This window comes from Marmota monax, unplaced genomic scaffold, assembly GCF_021218885.2.
Source record: "Marmota monax isolate L192 unplaced genomic scaffold, Marmota_monax_Labrador192_F-V1.1 WCK01_AAM20220418_F8-fsc00493, whole genome shotgun sequence".
Classification (NCBI taxonomy): domain Eukaryota; kingdom Metazoa; phylum Chordata; class Mammalia; order Rodentia; family Sciuridae; genus Marmota; species Marmota monax.
This window is the reverse complement of record NW_026692681.1, coordinates 122,522-143,532: the sequence shown is the minus strand read 5'-3', so window position 1 is coordinate 143,532 and position 21,011 is coordinate 122,522. Positions and strand designations below refer to the sequence as shown.

General features: G+C 34.9%; 1 protein-coding gene and 1 pseudogene across 3 annotated transcripts in view; one reads left to right on the top strand and one right to left on the bottom strand.

Annotated features, from left to right (window-relative positions):
- Hook3 (hook microtubule tethering protein 3) overlaps nt 1-21,011 on the top strand; it is a 121,249-nt gene that overhangs the window by 24,601 nt on the left and 75,637 nt on the right. For all 3 annotated transcript variants that reach the window (XM_058579938.1, XM_058579937.1, XM_046446509.2), the window contains exons 3-5: nt 4,766-4,838; nt 11,010-11,060; nt 16,834-16,966. In XM_058579938.1, the coding sequence (XP_058435921.1) occupies nt 4,766-4,838; nt 11,010-11,060; nt 16,834-16,966 (257 nt within the window). The remainder of the gene's footprint in view (nt 1-4,765; nt 4,839-11,009; nt 11,061-16,833; nt 16,967-21,011) is intronic.
- Nucleotides 8,647-10,319, bottom strand: LOC124093974 (chromobox protein homolog 1-like; annotated as a pseudogene).

The following is a 21,011-nucleotide window of genomic DNA, read 5'->3' as shown; positions in this document are numbered from 1 at the left end:
TAAGTGTTACCACTTTCCAGAAATTTATTGAGAAGCAGCTAGCTATGTACCAGACGTGAGACCAGATAAGGTAGCAGTAACTACGAGTGCCAGCCCATAATTGATGTAGAATGTCATGAGTAACATTGGTCTTTTTCTACTTATGACCTAGTTTACTGAGCCTTAAGGAGATAATTGATCATGAGACCTTAGTGTTTTTTGCTAGAACCAGTTATGTTTGTTGAATTCTACCGATCTGTTTTAACAAAATGATTGTACTCTCAACTCTGCCATTTAACCATTTTTGAACCTGGGAAAATTAATCTGAGTCTAATATTCCTTAACTTTAACAAAATAATAGTACCTTCCTTACAATGCCTTTGTGAATGTGAAGTGCCTGTTTTAGTGCCTGATCTGTATCACATATTGTAATACATGCATTCCTGGTGTAATATGTGATGTATTTGATACTAGCTGCTGTTTTTGTTGTCTTCCTTTTTTATTGCAAACATGATTCTGAGATTTTTTTTTTAAAAGAGAGAGAGAGAGAGAATTTTTTTTTTAAATATTTATTTTTTTTAGTTATCGGCGGACACAACATCCTTGCTTGTATGTGGTGCTGAGGATCAAATCCGGGCCGCACGCATGCCAGGCGAGCGCGCCACTGCTTGAGCCACATCCCCAGCCCTGATTCTGAGATTTTAATTGGTAATCTTTCAAGGATTAAGCAAACTATATCATGCTGGATTTGAAACATTTTAGACTTTTCTGAGTATTTTTCATAAGGATTATTACTCGAAATTGGAGTATGAAGTATTCTATAACCTTGGAGTTCAAAATACATAATTTCATAGACATTTAAAAGCATTTTTAAAACAAGGAATTCCTGGGTAAAGCATAACTATCTTTTAACTATGAATCTGACTCGATACCTAGCCAGTAAGTTCAGAGTCCTTGGCTTTGGATAATTATCAGCTGCACAGTACCAGACTCACACATTGTCCTCTTATGAGTCTTTTTTAATTGGAAAGATTAATACTTGATTGCCAGTGATTGTGCTTTTTAGATTTAGTATCAAAAATAACATTGACTATTTTCTAACTTTTATAATAATTCTTTAATATTTTAGGAAAATCCACGTTGGTTGTTTTTCTTTTATTATCTATTTTTCTAAGAGGTTTTAAGCAAAAAGAATGTTTTTAGGGATTATTCACACAGTTTACAGTAGTCCTTTACAAGTGTCCTTGTATGTGGAGAAACAGAAAAAAAAGTTCATCTACAGAGAGAAAATGGTATAGATGGAAAGAAAGAACAAAGATGAATGTCAGAAAGCACTGGGTAGATTCTTATTCTAGCACTTTGTAAAGCCCGGCTATCTTTTAGTAACATAATATACTCTAGTGATCTTCCCCCAAGTTGCCTTTCTTTGGGTAAATTTGCTCAGATTGGTTTCTCTGAATAGCAAAACCTCACATAAAAACACTAAAGTAAACTTAAAACAAAAATAGATGGATATGAATATCCATATGCCTAACAATGATATAATATCCATATGCCTTCCTTCTATATATAAATGGATTGTAAACCTAAATATAAGCCTGTGTAAATTTCTTTCACAAAAACAGCAATAAATCTTTATGACCTTGAGCTAGGCAGACTCCCTAGATAAAACATCAAAACTACTAGAGAGAAATTAAATTTCATCAATATGCCGTCAAGAAAGTGAAAAGACAGCTCACAGAAGGGGAAAAATATTTACATGTGTCCTTGTATCCTGAATATTAAAACAAAAAGAACAGAAACTTATAATTTTGTAATAAAAGACACACAGTTTTTCAAGGGACAAATTATCTGGTTAGACATTTCTTCAAAGAGGACAGTATAAATGGCCAATAAACCCATGAATAGATGCTTACCATCATTAGTCATCAGAGAAACACAAATCAAAAGCACAAGGAGATACCACTTCACCACTAGTATCACTATAACTAAGTAGACAAATAATAAGTGTTGACAGGGCTGTTCAGAAATTGGAACCCTCATACATTGCTGGTAGGCTTGCAAAACAGTGTAGCTGTTTTGGAAAACCAGTCGTGGTTCAGATGTTAAACAAAATTGTCAGGGGACTCAGCAATTCTACCCTTAGCCATATGCCAGGCAAAACATATGCCATACAAGAATGGGTATTTGAGTGTCAAAGCATCATTATTCATAATAGCCCAAAAGTGAAACAACACAAATATAATTAGCTGATGAATACCAAAGGCAGAACATTCTCTCTAATAATGTGGGTGATAACCCACAACATGAGAGGGCAAGATTAGAAGGTGGACTAGACAAAGGGGAAAAAAGGGAAGGGAGAGGGGATGGAAATAGAAAAGACAGTAGAATGAACCAGACATAGCTTTCCTAATCTTATGTATGACCAGTGTATCTCCACATCATATACAACCACAATAATGGAATCCTAATTGGAACAAGTTATACTTATTCTACATATGTATAATATGTCAAAATACACTCTACTCATATATATCTGGAAAGAAGAAATTAAGCAGATGTGAGCAACTACAAAAAAAAAAAAAGCTAATGAATGGATAAACAAAATGTGGTTACAATCATAAGTCACTTAACAGTAGGGATACTGGCTGAGAAAGCATCATTAGACAATTTTTGTCATTGTGCAGACATCATAGTACTTAAAACACAAAGATAGCTACAGCATTACTTGGCAATATATCTTATGGAACCACCTTATACATGCAGTCCATCCATCATTGACCAAAATATGTGGTGCAGGACTATATACACATAAATGGAAAATTATTCAGCCATAAAAAGAAGTGAAGTAATGATACATGCTGCAATATTGATAAACATTTTCAAACACTAAGTGAAAGAAGCAGGAAAAGGTGAAGAGAAGACAAAAGAACACATAATGTATGATTTTATTTGTATGGAATGTTCAGAATAGACAAACTCATGGAGATATAAAGTAGATTAATGATGTCCAGGAACTGGGAAGATGGTGAAATGGAGAGTGACGACTAACGGATACAGGGTTTTGTGGAAAAGGATACAAATGCCCTAAGATTAGATTGTGGTGATGGTTGTACAACTTTGAACATTGTATACTAACCTAGTTTGTATTCTTTAAATGGGTAAATTGTATGACACCTGATTTATATCTCAATAAAACTGTTTTTTTTTTAAAGTAGATAGAAAATATAGTATGTTATCTAGTGATAAAGAAACAAGCTCTGAGTGGTGGATGCCTGTAACCCCAGCATCTGGGGAAGTTGAAGCAAGAGGATCATGAGTTCAAAGCCAGCCTCAGCAATTTAGCAAGGCACTAAGCAACTCAGTGAGAACCTGTCTCAAAATAAAATACAAAAAAGAGCTGTGGATGTGTCTCAGTGGTCGAGCGCCCCTGAGTTCAATCCCTGGTACACCTCCCCCACCCCACCTCCACCCCCCAAAAAGAAACAGGCTTCAGCTGGGCGAGAGGTGCAAGCCTATAATCCCAGTGACTCACAGGCTGAGACAGAAGAATCATAAGTTCAAAGCCAGCCTCAGCAACTTAGAGAGGCCCTAAGCAACTTAGTGAGTTGCCCTAAGCAACTTTAGTGTCTCAAAAGTAAAATATGAAAAGGGCTGGGGATGTGGTTTAGCACCCCTGGGTTGAATCCCTGGTATGGGGGGGGGGGGAAGAAAAAGGCTTAAAAAATAATTAACTGATCTCTATAAAAATAACAGTTTGGGGTTATGTATTTATTACCTAAATATTTTTTTTTCATAAGGAAAGTTAAAAATGCTAAGTAGCTGTTGCTTCATTTGAAGCTAATTGGAATAAAATTTTGTACTGATTGTATTTATTGGCTTGAATTACACCAGAAGTTTAAATAGATTTATTCTAATGTATCTGTCTCATTGCCCTTTTTTTTCAGGGGTAGGGGAGTTTGAATAGAGACAGGTGTGTCATGGAAAGATCATGGACTTAGCATTTGTTAGGTCAGGACAAATACAGGTGCCCATCCAGGTTTTGGACAAATAATATAATTTCTTAGACTATCCATTTGAAAACTTTAAAATAAGTGAGTTGCTGGGTGTGAGAATTTTGAAGTTTCTTTTTCTTCCTAGTTGTTTGTTAGAAGTATGGGAGATTTTCCTAGGAAAAATAAAATTTAAATAAATAAATACAAGTATAATTAGGTTCTAGCCATGTTTTAATGTATTTGTTCATATTAATGTTAGATTTTAAGCATTTTATAAACAAATGTTTAGACTCTATGTAATGTCTAAACCTAGAATAGGTTCTCAAGTTATTTAAAGAAACCAAAATTTAACTACATTGTGGGTGGTCTTTGAAGTATTAGGTGATAGAGATCATTAAAAATATTAACTAAAAATTTTATTTTAATTTTTTAGTCTTTTAAAAATTGTCATTGATTTTGACTGTTTTTTTAGATATTTGCATAGCATCTACAGTTAATTCTAGCACTTTCAACTAATTTTTAGAATATACTAACTTATGTCACCGTTTTTTTCCTGTTAGGGGTTTTTAATAATAAAATACATATTTTTATGACAGCTAAAAACAGGTTGAATTTAGAGAAATCTGCTGTAATTACACATGGCCTTTTATACTGAGTTATTTAGTGGCTGATGTGTGGCAAATACATTTTTATGCTTCACTTAAATAATGGTATGGGGTGGGATTCAATTGTCTGTTTTTTAGCATGATTAGCTACATGATTTTAATATACTAGCATTTCTTTATTTGCAGAGATCCTGCATATTTTGATGAAAATTGGCTAAACAGAATCAAAACTGAAGTGGGAGATAATTGGAGGCTAAAGGTATTTCTTTTTGTTGTACCATCTATTGAATCTTTAAATGTTTGTGTGTGTTTGATATTTGTTATGGTGGTGGTTTTTGTTTGTTTGTTTAGTCTAATACATTTAGTAAGTTTTAGAAACCTAGGTAATCCATAGTGAAATAATCTAGAATTAAAGATTGGAGGTATCCTGAAGTCAGTAAGACATAGTTAGTGAGGGCATGGGCTTTGGAGCCAGAGTGCCTGTGTTCTCACACAGGTCTACCAGTACTTTCTGTGGGGAGGTGTTGTCATCTTTCTGTGTTTCAATTTCCCCACTGTAAAATACAGATTGTAATGGGATCTACCTCACAGAAATAAGTGAGTTATTGTGTACTTAGAATAGCACACAGAGGCTGGGGTTGTAGCTCAGTGGTAGAGCACTTGCCTGGCACATGTGAGGCACTGGGTTTGATCCTCGGAACCACATAAAAATAAATAAATAAAATAAAGGTATTATGTACACCTGTAACAACAACAACAACAAAATAGCGCATAGTATGTGTGTTAGTTGCCAATGGTGATGGTTGTGTTAGTATTGAGAAAATGTTGATCATTATTTACTGTGTCCAAACACTCAAAGAATGAAACATTTTCATTTCTTTCCTAGTAACCTTAAATTCCAGTATTTCTCAGTCTTAAACCAAACCCACAATAAGAAATATAGTTTACTTTTGTAACCTGCTGCCCACCTGAATGTGTGTGCATATATAGGCAAGCAGCTTTTTATTCATACTTTATGTACTGATGTTTTTATTTTATTTTTTCAAATGTTGGTTGCAATCCACTAAATTTTTTTCTTTATATTTTTAAATAATTATATGCTCACAGGAAGTTGGTCCTGTGTAACTTTTCATCCAGTTTCTCTATTGGTAGTATCATCTATAACTATAATACATTATCAAAATAGGGAATTAAACTTTTTATGATGTCCAGATCATTTAGATTTTACCAGTGTTGCATGTACTTCTGTTTGTATGTTCAATTCTTTGTCACCGTCTCATGGCATAGCATATTTCATTACTAATCACAGGGTACAGAACTATGCTATCAACAGAGGCTTCCTGGTGCTGCCTTTAAAGCCACATTCATAATACCGACACACTTGTGTCCTTGCAACCACCAATTTCTTCTACTTTTCTGTAATTTTGGTACACTAGATAGATAGATTTTTTCTTTTTAATATATACCTGTATATACTAGTGGAGACTCAGAAATGCAAATGATTAAGCATGTAAAGCCCCTGATCTGTCTGGATTTTTTTTTCCTTTTTTCATTCATATATTCATTCACAAATTTGTTTATGAACAAAGGAATGAGTAAATGATGGGGTCTCGCTCTGTTGCTCAGGCTGGTCTTGAACTTTTGGACTCACGTGGTCCTCCCACCTCAGCTTCCTGATTACCTGAGACTACAGAAGCATACCCACCAAGTCCAGCCCTGGTTTGTCTTTATATTTCCCCCAGAAAGCACTTGCTTGATTAACAAGTGTTGGTTGCTTAAGTATTGGGACTGACAAAATCTAATTCCTTCTTTTTTCTAAGCAAGGGAATGAAAACTGTTTAACGGCTCTGTTTTAATTTCTGAACAACCTTTCAAGATTAGGCAATTAAAGTAATCATTATATGATGTTATAGTGTGTTCAAAACAATTTAGGCATGTTTAAGATAATGCTACTAATCCTTTTGTGTTTGCTTGCTGGCTTGATCAAAAGGGGAGTTGCATATTCTCTTCCCCATGTGCACAGAAACACACACATGCCCAGATGCACTATATTCGTTGTCATGAGTATGTGGCAATGGTATTTAGACAGATAAAAATACAGTTATACAGTAAAAATGTTTATTATATTCTTAATGTTTAGAACTGAAATTTGTTTTCCATATTTTACCTTAAGTTATACTTCCTCAATTTTATGATGCCATTGAGTAAAAAATATGATATATATCTTTGTGATTGAGGAAAAGCTACTCTTTTAAATGAACATATTTGTTTTTAAGATATTCTAATTTTAAATATATGAGAAAAAGGATCATCTTAGAATAGGACTAAAGAAAATAAAGAATTTTCATATCTCTAAATTCTTCCAGAAGAACAAACATGTTATTTTTGAAGTTTATTATTGTTTTTAATAAATGAGCAAGTTTTTAGTTTATTTTTTCTTAAAAATAAATGTCTTCAACCCTTGGGTTGCCCTTAATTAATTCAGCCTCTTTTTAAAAAAATATAAATCTATAGTTTTATTAAGACAAAAACTGACCATGTATAGGAAGTTTACATTTAAACAAAGTTTTCATAGAAATCTAACACAGGCCTAAAAAAGATTTTATAATGTAGCTCTAATACATGTTAATCTTCTAAGACCAGGTCTTTTGAAATCATTTGACCCTTAAATTGACTCAATGAAACTTGTGCTGTCAGTGAATGAAACTTGCACTAATGGTTTCAGAATTTAGAATTAAAAAATGAGTTTCCAGTAGTTTCTCCAGTAGTTTCCATCCTAAGAGCATGGGCTGTCCTCTTTCTCTAGTCTCCTCTTTACCTCCCTTGGTGCCCCCCCACATCCCTCCCACCTGCGCCCCCCCATGCCCCGCCCCCCAGTATATCAGCCATTGGTTTGGATGGACAAGCTGATATTTATAACTTCATAATTTGGAAAAAAAAGGGGGTCTTTTTGTTTAACTTCAGGAATTAGCACCTCTAAGACAGAATGATCTGCCTAAATATACTCTCCCAATAAAACACTTTCCCATCTCAACTCAGTTTCCATCTCCAAAGTGGCAGCTGTGATAATTTTGTGGAGAACAACATTAAGCTCTCTTTGGCTCATAAGTTTCAGGCATTCACAGCCTTTAAATAGTCTCTCACAAGTCTTCATTTATGGTGCCAATGACATTTTTTGAAATGGTAAAATACTTACCTATTCCAATCATTAGTTACTTGTTCTTTCCATTGTTTTGCCATATTCCCAGTCAGGCCCCCATTTTTAAAAAATTGTTTATTTTATTTATTTTAATGAGGTGCTGAGGATCGAACCCAGTGCCTCACAAGTGCTGCGCAAGTGCTCTACCACTGAGTCACAGCCCCAGCCCCTCAGGCCCCAAATTTTAACTACAGTGATCCTATTCATTTCTCTTCTACCCCACCCTATCCTTCCCACCCCCAAATACTACACCATTAATAGCCAAAAACTATACACATGCTGCACTATAAAAAATGCAAAGTTAAGCAGGGTATGATGGTGCACACCTGTAATCCTAACAACTTGGGTGGTGGAGGCAGGAAGATTGCAAGTTTGAGGCCAGCTCTAAGCAATTTAGTGAGACCTATCTGAAAACTAAAAAGGCTGGGGATGTAGCTCAGTGGTAAAGCACCCCTGAGTTCAATCTCCAGTACCGGAAGAAAAAAGAAAAGAAAGCATTATTGGGAAGAGGGCTATGGGTTGTGGAGATGTTCTTGGAAGATTGACAGTACCTTTTTGCTTTCCCACACACCCAATTCTCCAGAGTTTGACCTTCATCGAAGGCTCTTTGCTTTTCTCAGTAAAGTGTAGAATGGGTTGCCTTGAAATACTTATCTCCTCTCCTCCCCTGGAATGGGTGTGCAAACTGTCCAGCTTGGAACAGCTTTTAAGTGCTTGGGCTGCTGCAGGGCACAGATTTAAGACTGGTTCTTCAAAGGACATCTTCTCAAGCTACCTAATAGTGTCAAGACAAGTAGAACTCCTCCTCTTCCCACTTGAAACCCAGTCTGAGGTGACAGGGGTTGAGACTCAGGAGAGTTAATTCTTATTATCTTTTTTTGTTGTCATCCTCCAGGGTGTGGGAATGCCATTGAGTCAGCCTTTACCCATAGAGTGCTATGACAGCCTGTGAGCACTTCACATTGGCTTCCTTGGAAGGGATGAAGTCAGCCTTGTCAGAGTTTTTCAGCTAAAGTCTGTAGCTCCATTATTCAGCTCCAGCTTTAAAACCTGGGCAATGCCTTTTTTTCCTTCTTCTTTGGTTTGCTCTCTTCTTCATTATCTTGAGAGTCAGAATCAGCTTTGCACTTTCTTCCCTCTGATTTATCTATCTGTCCTGGGCTGTTTTCTGTGACCATAGAAACTCAGCAATGAGCTCCAGGGAATCCAGGTTCTCTTCTGGCTCTGTATGTTGTCCTCATCTGAGAAAACTTTGTTTTAGGAGGTACTTCACTTTGCCCTTTACAACTTGACCATAGATAACCTTTTCCCCCCACTTATTACTCTTCCTCTTTTAGCACCTCCTCCACTTTCTTGTTTTGTTTTATTCTCCAAAGTGCCTGTTGGCTTTCTAATATGAAGTGGGATGCTGCCCAGAGCAGTGCTTAAGAATCTGAAAGGAGGGGCTGGGGTTGTGGCTCAGCGGTAGAGCATGTGCGAAGCGCTGGGTTTGATCCTCAGCACCACATAAAAATAAATAAAATAAAGGCATTGTGTCCAACTACTGTCCAACTAAAAAAAGTATTTAAAAAAAAAAAAAGTCTGAAAGGAATCAGTGCTAAGCTACAGGTATATCTTGTGCCAGTTGGGGGAGTGATGCCCAGGAATGGAACAAGTTGGGTGGCTGCAGTCAAGCCCCTTCCTGAAAGCTGCAGCATACTGCAGGCCTTGCCAATAGCCCTCAGCTCAGCCAAATAAAAGAGCCTTGAATTCTGTGCTGCCCTACCACCTGTTCCATGTAGATGTGGACTAATTCAGCCTATTTGATTCAATAGCCACAAGTTCTATCATTTCCTGTTCTAAAACATCTTCAATTACAGGTCCTTAATCCAAAATTTGAAACTCTCTCTGGTCCTAAAACTTTCAGACAATGGATGCTCAACCTGTACTAATATAGGCCAAGGTCAGCTATATCATTGGGATGATCAACAGAATCATATCATATACACATTTAATTTAACATAGATTTAACTGTATGAGTTGGGGGAAAAAATTACAATTTGCAGTAAACATGGCAGTGATACTCTGTTATTTCTCCCAAATAACCTATTGGCCAGAGAACTTAAGCTCTGGGATGAGTAAACACTGGACAATATCTGTGGTGTTTCCTTTTATTTCATTTTTAGGGTTCTTCGTAGAGTATAAGGTCTTGTAGTACTCAGTGTTATTTATTCTAATGTTTCAAGATATGACAGTAAATTTTACAACCTGTCCTAAAAGTATTTACTTTGAAAAGCTAAAGAAACAGCAATCTTTTCCAACAGTGAGGGAATTTGGAGACATTATATTTGGTGGGTTAAGAGATCTGTAAGGGTAATTTTTACTATAGTTTTTAGCTTAGTGCTCTAAATTTAGAATTTAAATCTGTGTGTAAGTGATAGCTCCACTTTGCTGAGGAAAATAGCACTAAACTTGAATCTTCATTAATGACAGCAATTTTTTCTTTGTAGAAAATCTGAATAATTCAATGTAACTGTTAAGTCTCATTCACTTACCGAGCATTTTCTGTCAATGTGGTCATTACATTGAAACTTAAACTTAGTTGGAAATTTAATTTTTTGCTTTTTTGTTGTACTAGGGATGGAACTCAGGGCTTTGCACATGCTAGCCGTAAGCACTCTACAACTGAGCTATATCCCCAGCCCATTTTTAAATTTGAGACAGGGTTTCTCTAAATTACCCAGGCTGAACTTGAACTTGGAGTCCTCCTGCCTCAGCTGTCTGATTATCTGGGATTACAGGTGTGAGCCACAGTGCTCAGTCTTAATTTTTTTTTTTTTATAAATTTCTTAGACCTGTTTTGATGATGGTAAATTCAAATATGCTCTTAAATTTTATGGTTTTTTTTTTTTATACATGTTGGGTGTCCCTTATCTGAAATGTTTGGGGACCAGAAGTGCATCAGATTTCAGAGTGTTTTGGATTTTGTAATATTTGCGTTAGATTTTGTGGGTTGAATATCTCTAATCTGAAATCAGAATGTTCCAAATCCAAACTTTTGAGTACTAATGTGACTTTCCAAAAGTTTCAGATTTGGGAGAATTTAAAATTTCAGATTTTTGGATTAGGAATGCTTAACTTGTATATGCTTTATGATTAACTAGAATGATGTTTGGCTTAGAAAATTTTTATGTTAAACTATATTTTGATTTTTGCTTGTCTTTGACCCAGTTGTTTTCTCTCTTTATACAGATTAGCAATTTAAAGAAAATATTAAAAGGAATCCTGGATTACAATCATGAGGTAAGGACTCTCTTCTGATTCTACTTGGAAGTATTACCATAGGATAGTTTAATTTTATAATAGTTTTAAATAAGGAAAATTCATTTTCAAATTTAATAATGCACTTATTTTCTCTTATTTAGTTTCTAGGATATTGGTTCCAATAACCATCTGTTACATGCCAAACAGATGAATAAGCTTTATTGCATTATGGGTAGTTTGTGGATGATTACTAATTTATGTTAGATTTTGCTTTCTACTATTAATTTTCCCTTCTTCCCTAACTTGTGAAAATGGTTTAAGCCTGTGCACTATCATGGTTAACTTCACTGCCTACTTGTGTCTTATTATTTGGCAAGACCCTGGCCCTAGGTGAACTTACTTTACCCTCTGAATCTGCATCACACATTGCTGGAGAAATTTTCAGAGAGTGGGACTAAATCATTTCACTTTAAATTTCATGATCATAGATTCCAAATGGACACAATACTATGTAGAAATCTGCATTATTTTCCTATTGTTTTCTTCCCCCTGCAAGCTTACGTGTGTTAATGATTACATTTATGACCATAACACCAATCTTCCCATTTCAGTAAGTGTGACACTTCCATCCACCCTAGTACACCGTACAATCTTAACAGTTCACACTCCATCTCTACCAGGTACTGAGGATAAACAAAGAGTTCTTTACCACTGAGCTATATCCCCAGCTCTTTTTATTTTTTGATTCAGGGTCTTGCTAAGTTGCTGAGGTTGGCCTTAAACTTAGCAGTCCTTCTGCCTCAGCCTCCTGATTGCAGGTGTATGCCACTATGCCCAGCCCTTCCTTCTTTTAATACCATCTGCAAGATCTATTAAAACTTCAAAATAGAGTTTTCTCCAGCTCTCCCACCACGACCCTACACCAAACCATCATTAGCTTGTGTTTAGATTACTAAAAAACCTAACAGATTTTACCATTATCCTTTGGTAGTTGGGTCTCCACTTTCAAGCTAGGATAGTTTTTAAAAATATAAACTAGAATATGTCAGTTTCCTTCTTTAAGTCTTAGGTGATTTTGTATTGCCTTGAAGATCAAATCTACATTTCTTACAATGTTCCACCAGGTGCTACATGATCCTCTAACCGCTTCTTACACTACTTTCTCCTCACCAACAACACTATAGCCCCTTCATCTTCCTCCTGTTCCTCAGATATGCCAAACCCCTGTGTGCCTCAGAGCCTACACTCCTGGTTCTCTTGATATATGTCATGTTCTTCCCTCAGCTCTTGTCATTGCTAGCACATACTTATTTAAACCTATTCTTATTTCCCAGAGATGCATTCCCCAAGTATGCACTATCTCAGCTGGGACAGCAGTTACTTCAGTCCCATTTATTCACAGCACTGTGTTTATTCCCTTTGATCCTTGCCATATCTGGGCTCTTTTTGTTTTGTTTTGTTTACTTGGTTGTCTCACCCTCATATTAGTCATGAAATGAGGTTGGGACCAGACCTGATGTAGTCATTGTTACATCCCAGCCCCATTGCATAGTATTACCACATATTTGGCACTCTAGATTTTCTAATTATCTCAAGTATGTGGTGAAGCCCTCCTGTAATTTCAGCTACTGGGAAGGCTGAGGTGGGAGGATCATAAATTTGAGGCCAACTTCAGCAACTTAGATCCTGTCTCAAAATAAAAAAAAAGTCTGGGCTTGTGGCTCAGTGGATTGAATTGCTGAGTTCAATCCCCAATACCATAAATAAGTAAATATTTATAAATATTAGTAAATAGATACTATAAATGTTTATATATTTGGAAATATGGAAATAGATGACTACTCTAAAATTAATAGTATTTATTTACATAAAGTAAATACTGATTTCCAAGAAAAATACGACACTTAAGACATATAACAGTATATGTAGGGTTTGTGTTAGACATCTTGACAAATGTGTAAAGGAGTATTTTGTTACTGTTACTTCTTAAGTGTACTAAGAAGGAATATTTATTAGATCTTTTGGCTTAGAAGAAGTAATTGTTTTTGTTCTGAGCATTGTGCCTATTTTGTGAAGTATAAATGGTAATTTTCACTAAAGTTTTACAGTAAAAAAGAACGAAAACTTATATCAAAGATCATGATGATGTTTCAGGAACATTTTATTGAGTGTTATTGTGAGGAAGGTATTATTTGTAATGCTGTACTCTTACTAGATGTTAGAAGTCCTGTTATCCCCATCTTACATGTGAGAAACTTAGGTCAGGTAATCTAACCATATATACGTCTTTCTGTTAATCTTTTTTTTTTTTTTTTCAATTCCTCCAACTATTCTACCTCTACTCCACAAAATTTTCCTTGGCAATGTTTTGGTCCTTGAGTCTATCACTGTCACTCTGTGGCTTCAGTCAGCATCATCCAGTCATGCTCCTTGTATTCAGAGAGTAGAAAAATCCAATCTCTGAAGATGGCTTTATGTCTTTGGAACTTTTCTAATGCCCTTTTAAGAGCCCAATTCTATTCAGTACTAAATGATTATGACAAAGAATGGGAGAATAAGTAAAACTAAAATCAGTATATATAGTTGGTATTTGCTTAGTTTGTGCCTGCACAACTATTTAGTAAGCATACTACGTGACTCATTACCAGTCCTCATTTATTCTCATAGCCCAGTGTTTTTTTTTTCTTCTGACTACCTACTGTAATTTGTAATTGTGTATTTCTTTGTGCATTTACTTATTCATTTTATGCCTTCTACACCCTACATAAACTCCTTGAAGGCAGAATACTTCTCTGTTTTTAAAAGCCTTTAACAGAATAATTCTAGTTTTAGAAATTTACCTACTAAAACTTCATAACAGCCACTCAGAAGTCTGAGGCAGGAGGATCACTTGAGCCCAGGAATTGGAGGCCATCTGGGACAACAGAGTGAGTGAGACCCTATTACAGTAAAATAAAATAAAACTACTTAGGGCTGTCTACCTCGTCATTATTTCATAGTAAGTAAAAATTGAAAATAACCCAAATGTCTAACAGTAAGAAAATGTTTTGTAAATACCTTGCAACCATAAAACTTCATATTAATAAAAACTATTTAATAATATGAAATATGAGATTGTATGTGGCATATGATACCAGTTTTATAGAAAATATACATAAATGTACTTGTAAAATATGTATGCAGATCCATAGTCTCTAATCCTTTAGACCAGATCCATTTTGAAATCCAGAGTTTTTTAGACTTTAGAAAGGTAATATGAGCCTGATGCAGTGGTGTACAACTCGGGAGGTTGAGGCAGGAGGATCACAAGTTTGAGGCCACCTTAGCAATTTAGCAAGATCCTGTTTCAAAATGAAAAGCACTGGGAAGTTCGCTTAGTGAGAAAGCACCCTTGAGTTCAATCCCCAATATCTCCTTCCCACCCCCAAATAAAAAGGTAACATGGTATAACCATGTATTGTGTGAATACCCCCAGGTGGGTTCCCTTATCCTATTATGTTGATATTTCTGCAGTGAAACTATTTTTCACTCTAAATGGAATAATAAGAATAATAAATAAACTGTTCATTTATTACCTTTCACCCTTATCCTGGGAAGAATTCCTTTGTCCTGTCCTACCTTATATTCCATTGACTGAATAATATGTATTTCTTGTTCCTGTTTTTTTTTTTTTTTTTTTTTGTAAAGCACATTTTCCATTAACATCTTCTGAAAAGTACTTGATAGATAACTTTTTTAGGTCATGCACATTTGAAAACAATCTTCTTTCTAGAGAGTTGAGGTGGTTATGGAATTTTAGTTGGAAATAATGTAAGTATTTTGAAGGCATTGCTGCATTGTCTTCTAATTTGCAGAAATGTTGAAATTTCATGTGGATTCTCATTCCTTCTTGGTAACTTTTTCATTTTCTGGAAATTTTTAGGATCTTTTTAAATCTCCCAAGTTTCAGGATGGTGTGCTTTGGTGTGAGGTGTATTTTTTGCAGGGAAAAAGCTTTATTTAAAAAATTATTACTATGCTTTGGCACTTTCCAAGTATTCAAACTACCCACCTATTAGTTTTAGTTTTAGAAATTTTTCTGATTTTTTTTAATTTATATTTTTCCAATTTATTTTCTCTATTCACTTTCCAGCCTTTGAGCCTCCTGGATTAATCCTTTAATTAATTAGCTAACCATTTCTCTTGTGTTTTTGCTCTGCTTTCTGAGATAATCACACACCTTTCTTCCAGTTTGTGCATCAAAGCTTTCATTTATGCTATCATATTTTTAATTCCCATAAGCTTTGCTCTTTTCTAAGTGAAACTTTTATATCCTGTTCTTACTTTATGAATGTAATACTTTTTCTCACCTTTCTGTGAGTACTAATCACAGATTATTTTTACTTCCATATTTTTTTTTTACTTTATTTATTTCTTAATCCATCTGCCCAGGTTCCTCCCAGTAGGCATCACAGTTAGCAACTGCCAAGGAAGTAAATGATCTTCCTCCCACTCCCATCACTCCTTCTCCCCAGCCATAATGATCTTGATATTGTTGGAATTCCAGTACACTCCTATCTCAGTACTTTGCCCCAGGCTAAAATCTTGTGTGGCTTGTTTCTCCACATTTTGTTATATGATTTACTCGTTTATTCTAGATCTCTATTCATTTTGTTGTTGTTGTTGTTTTGGAAAGTTATTATTTTATTTGGGGGGGGGGGTTTGATTCTGTATTTTGGTTTTTGTTTGTTTGCTTGGTTTTGGGCCTGGGGATGGAATCCAGGGTCCCACGCAGGCTAAGCACAACTCTGCCACTGAGCTGTATCCCCAGCTACTCTGTTCAGATTTTGTCTGAGGCAGATTTTGTTAGAAGCTTTCATTGACTGCTTATCTGAAATAGCAGCACCCCTTCTGCACAACACCCATCAGTTTTTCATTGTAAAATAAACATATATTCAGAAAAGCATGTGACATATGTGTAATTTAACAGTTAATTATAAAGTGAACAGTCTTATAATAGGTCTGTGGAACATTGTCACCACCTTAGAAAGCCCCTGTGTTCATCTTTCACAACCTCTTCTTTTCACTTCCTATCTGCAGCATAGAGTGATCCAGAGTATGTAAAATAAAATTTAAAAATCCATTCTTTGGCAATTATCAAGAATACAAATAATAATAAATGTTGGCAAGGATGTGGGGGAAAAGGTACACTCATACATTGTTCATGGGACCACAAATTAGTATAGTCACTCTGGAAAGCAGAATGGAGATTCCTCAAAAAACTAGGGATGGAGCCAGCATATAAACCAGGTATCCTACTCCTTGGTATATATCCAAAAGATCTAAAATCTGCATACTATAGAGATGCAGCCATATCAGCTTTTATCACAGCACAGTTCATAATAGATAAGCTATGGAAACAACCTAGGTACTTGTCAACAAATCTTGCTACCAGCATTTAAGGACTCAAATGGAGTGAATGTGACTATAGGGTCTGAGTTTTTATTTAATTTTGGCTTTTTTGGTGTCCCCTAGTTCAGAACCTTTTGTTTAAGGTTCACAAAAAGCAACATCTCATCCTTCTTGGAATAGTAAAAGGATCAGTACACAGCTTCTTTTCTCAATGTGCATATCACATGCCAAATAGTGACTTAAGTTGCTTGAGTTATCAGGATTGTTATAACTTAGGTATGTGAGGTAAAAACAAATTGGGAGTGAGATTGAACAGCTGTGTCCTTGGCAGTCAGTTTCTAGTGATTAAAAAGTAATCTATCAAATATTTCATGTGGTAATATAAATGTGAATGTAATTGTAATCTTTTGTTTCCATTTAGATTTTAGGACAACAGATTAATGACTTTACCCTTCCTGATGTGAACCTTATTGGAGAGCATTCTGATGCAGCAGAGCTTGGAAGGATGCTCCAACTCATTTTAGGCTGTGCTGTGAACTGTGAACAGAAGCAAGGTAATTTATATATTAGTTAGTGTATATATTTAAAATATTGAAGCAAAGTAATATATACTGTATATTTTATATATAAAGCACAGTACAAACAATAACATCTCTCAAAGGTCACCTGTTTTCTACAAATTTTTGCTAGTTTTTTTCAATTTTTTTTTTTAGTTGTAGATATCTTTATTTTATTTATTGATTTTTATGTGGTGCTGAGGATTAAACTTAGTGCCTCACACGTGCGAGGGGATCTCTCTTCCATTGAGCCACAACCTCACCCCAATTTTTTGCTAGTTTTAGTATTTTTGTTTTGTTTTGTTTTGATTTTTAGTTTAAGCAAGTTTTGCAAGTTACAGTAAATTTGGTTGTGGTCCTCTTCTTTCTGTTTCTGGGAGACCACATAATTCTTTTTGAGTAGATTGTTTTGTTGTTTATTTTTTATTTTTGTGGTGCTGGGACTGAAACCCTACCTTGTGCATGCCAAGTATGTGTCTACCACTGAGCTACATACCCATCCTGAGTAGAATGTTTTTAATGTATTTTAACTGCATTGGATATGATGAAATTTATTGTTAATTGGACAAGGTTCACCTATTAGTTTGGAAAGTGAACACAGATGCCCAGCAGCAGTTCAGTGGGTATCCATGTCTACCTTCCCAACATAATCTATAATAGATGCCTTAGAGTCGACATTGTCCCACACCCCGCCCTTTTCCCCATACTATAGTTTGAAATATTTACAAGTTTGTCTTTGCTGTGGGGAAAAGAGGAGAGAAGAGTATCATAATATGTTGTCTTTAAATGATAAAAATAGTTTGAAATTCTGTTCCCTCTAAATGAGGTAGATATTCTTCCCCAAGAAATCACTTAAGTCGGTTTTTTAAAGGAAAGAATATTACATATTATCCAGATTGTTTCATCCTACTTACTTATAAGCGATTATAAAACTTTTAGAAACATTATGGGATATTTCTTATTAACCTATCTAGCAAGAAAACTTGAAATTCAAGGGCTTTGGGGGATTGTTTTCACAAAGATGAACAAAGACTTTAAAATTAATGATTTGTATATCAGTGCTAGAAACATCTCACTAACCATATAAATATGAATTTTTATTTTCTTTGTTTCCTTTGTATTGCAATCTAAACTATTGAATTTGAAGTTCCCAGAGCTGAATTTTATCATTTTTATCAAAATATTGGTCAATTTATTAGCTAATTCAGTTTGTAAAATGGCAGTTTAGAAAACTCTGTACTTGAGATTAAGAGCATGGGCTGTATGCCTAATGGGCTGTAATGCCTTGTTTTCAAATTTGATTCCACTTTCAGAAACTATGGAGGGATATTGAGCAAATCACTTAATCTCTGTATTTTAGTTTCTTAATAAAATGAAAATTTAGTACCTACCTCATAAGGTTATTTTGAGGACTCAGTGAGATATGTACGTAAAACAGTATAGGTTCTTTCACGTAAATGGTTCAAATGATCTTAGTTATGTGGAAACTCTTTTTTCTCTTTTGCAATACTAGGGAGTGAAGCCAGGACCTTGTCATGCTAGGCAAGTGCTATTGAGCTATATCCCCATCCTTTTTTGTTTCTTTTATTTTATCTTTTGAGACAATATATCACTGAGTTGCCCAGGCTGTCCTTGAACTTGGTATTCTCCTGCCTTAGTATTTCAAGTAGCTGAGATTACAGGCATACAACCACTATGCCCAATGAAACATAATATTTTATAAAGTATTTTAAAACATTAATTTTGGTTCTATTTTCATTGTGTGTTTTGTGGAGTTTTAGGTTACTACAATTTTTTCAATGATAGTTATCATAAGGTGGTGTTTAGGGATTTATATTCATTTTCTGAATAGTGGAACATAAATTAGTAAATCCACTTACTTAAAGACTTTTTAGGGGCTGGGGATGTAGCTCAAGCGGTAGCGCGCTCGCCTGGCATGCCTGTGGCCCGGGTTCGATCCTCAGCACCACATACAAACAAAGATGTTGTGTCTGCTGAAAACTAAAAAAAAAATAAATATTAAAAAAAAAAAAGACTACTTTTAGTTAAATTTAGTTCACAAATTTTGTTAGAAAATATAGTACTTTATATGTATAGCAAATCTAAGATGACAGATTTGTTCTTTGCTGAAGATACTTGAAGACCAGCTTTGATATGTAGATAACAATGTAATAAATATCTTTAAAAAAAATTTCCAAGTAGCTTTTAAATAGCTTTTCTAATCTTAAATAGCTTTTCTGTCCCCTCTATTGAGAGCTACTTATCTGCATGGAGATCACTTATTTTCTAAGAAATACTGTCAGATTTATCATAAATAAAGTGAATAAATAATACCCTCTTCTAATTGATTTATGTCACAAATGTTTATTTTTATGTCACAAATGTTTATTGAACTGATACATTAGGGAATAGGAACACAGTGGTAGATAAAACAGAGACAGTACCTGCCCTATTGGAATGAGAGTAGAGGGAAAAGGCATTAAATAATAACATCAGAATGCTGGTGAGTTCCTCTGAAGACCAAGAACAACCTGGATATGGGGTGAGGAAGCTATTTAAGTAAAGCTGTGGAGGATAATGGGTTAAGTATAATCTAAGTAGTAGAAACTGAATGTAAGAAAGTTACCTTTGAAGGATTTAAAAGCTCCACAAAACTACGATGAAGTATAGTGAGGAACAGATAAAGAGAAACAAAGCAGGGGAATAGGTAGATGAGGGTTATTCTAAACGATGACAATCACAATATTTTTCTTGCCCCTTCCCTCACCTTTGGTAATGCCAAAAAGATCTTTATTAACTTGTTCTTTGTTTTTTTGCGGGGGAGGGTGTTCTAATAGTAAGTTTGATAATAGTCAACGTTGTTTTCTTAAAACAGTGACTACTTTTACTGATCTGGTTTACTTTTGTTTTTTTTAACAATGAATTTCTTTCTCTCTAGCTTCATTCCTTTTAGATTTTATCATGACATACTCATAGTAAATTTCAGTTGCTTATTCAGTTTAGCTGAAATATTCTGTAGAGTAATCTACAATCATTTTTTCCTCTGAAATTGTATAAATAATAAAAAAAATTTTTTTTTGAGCAGGATTTTAACATCTCACTGATTCAGATTTAGGGTATTCCTTGCTCTCAGGAACATAGTAGAAAACTAGAAATCAAATAAATGAGTTTCAGAATTATTAAGCATTAGCTGTCTCTGTATGTATGATATACAACACAGGGTTTATTGAAATGGCTCTATCATTTACTACCTGACTCACTTTGGACAAGATCTCAGCCTACTTCCATGTCTGCAAAATGAGTATACAAAATCTCCTAGTCATACAAATATAAGGGCTTTGTGCTTAGACACAGTTTGCAGTTAAGAAGTGAAAAGCAGCTGCTAAGAACTTTGAATATTTGTGCTATCTTGACTAACTTCTTTAATTAGGGCAAATAAAATTGAATTTGTAAAAGTAAAGATTAGTAGAGACACTGATAATATTTACTTAGTATCTCCTTTCTCTCTGGTATTCTACTATTCATTAACAGAACAAAAATATGCTTTTTATAGATTAGGAAACTGGGATTCCTAAATATTAAGTGACTTGTCCAAGATTTCTTACTTGTGAGGGGCTAGTCAAGAACAAACACTCATGTTTCTTCCACATTTAAACTTAGTTTAGTACTCTTTGTACTATATCATGCTGTAAATTTTGGACAGCTTAGATTTTAGTGTAAATTCCCTTACATACTGCACCTCATTCTCCAGCATTACCTCATAGATATGTACCTAATAACTGTATGTAATTGTATTTTGACCTTTAAAGATTTGTAAATGGTTAAAATTGTACATTAATGTAGTTTTCATCATCATTTTAACATTTAGCATTTTACGGTGTTCGCGGGGAAGGGCCTTGACGTGGCAACACCGCTTCTTAACTAACGCTTCCCCTCTCACACCTACTAACTTCCTAACCCCCATCCCACTTTCTTTACTTCCAGTAGGCTGCCATTGAATTTCCCTTTGCCATTATCAGTGCCATGGCTTCTTCTCTTTCAT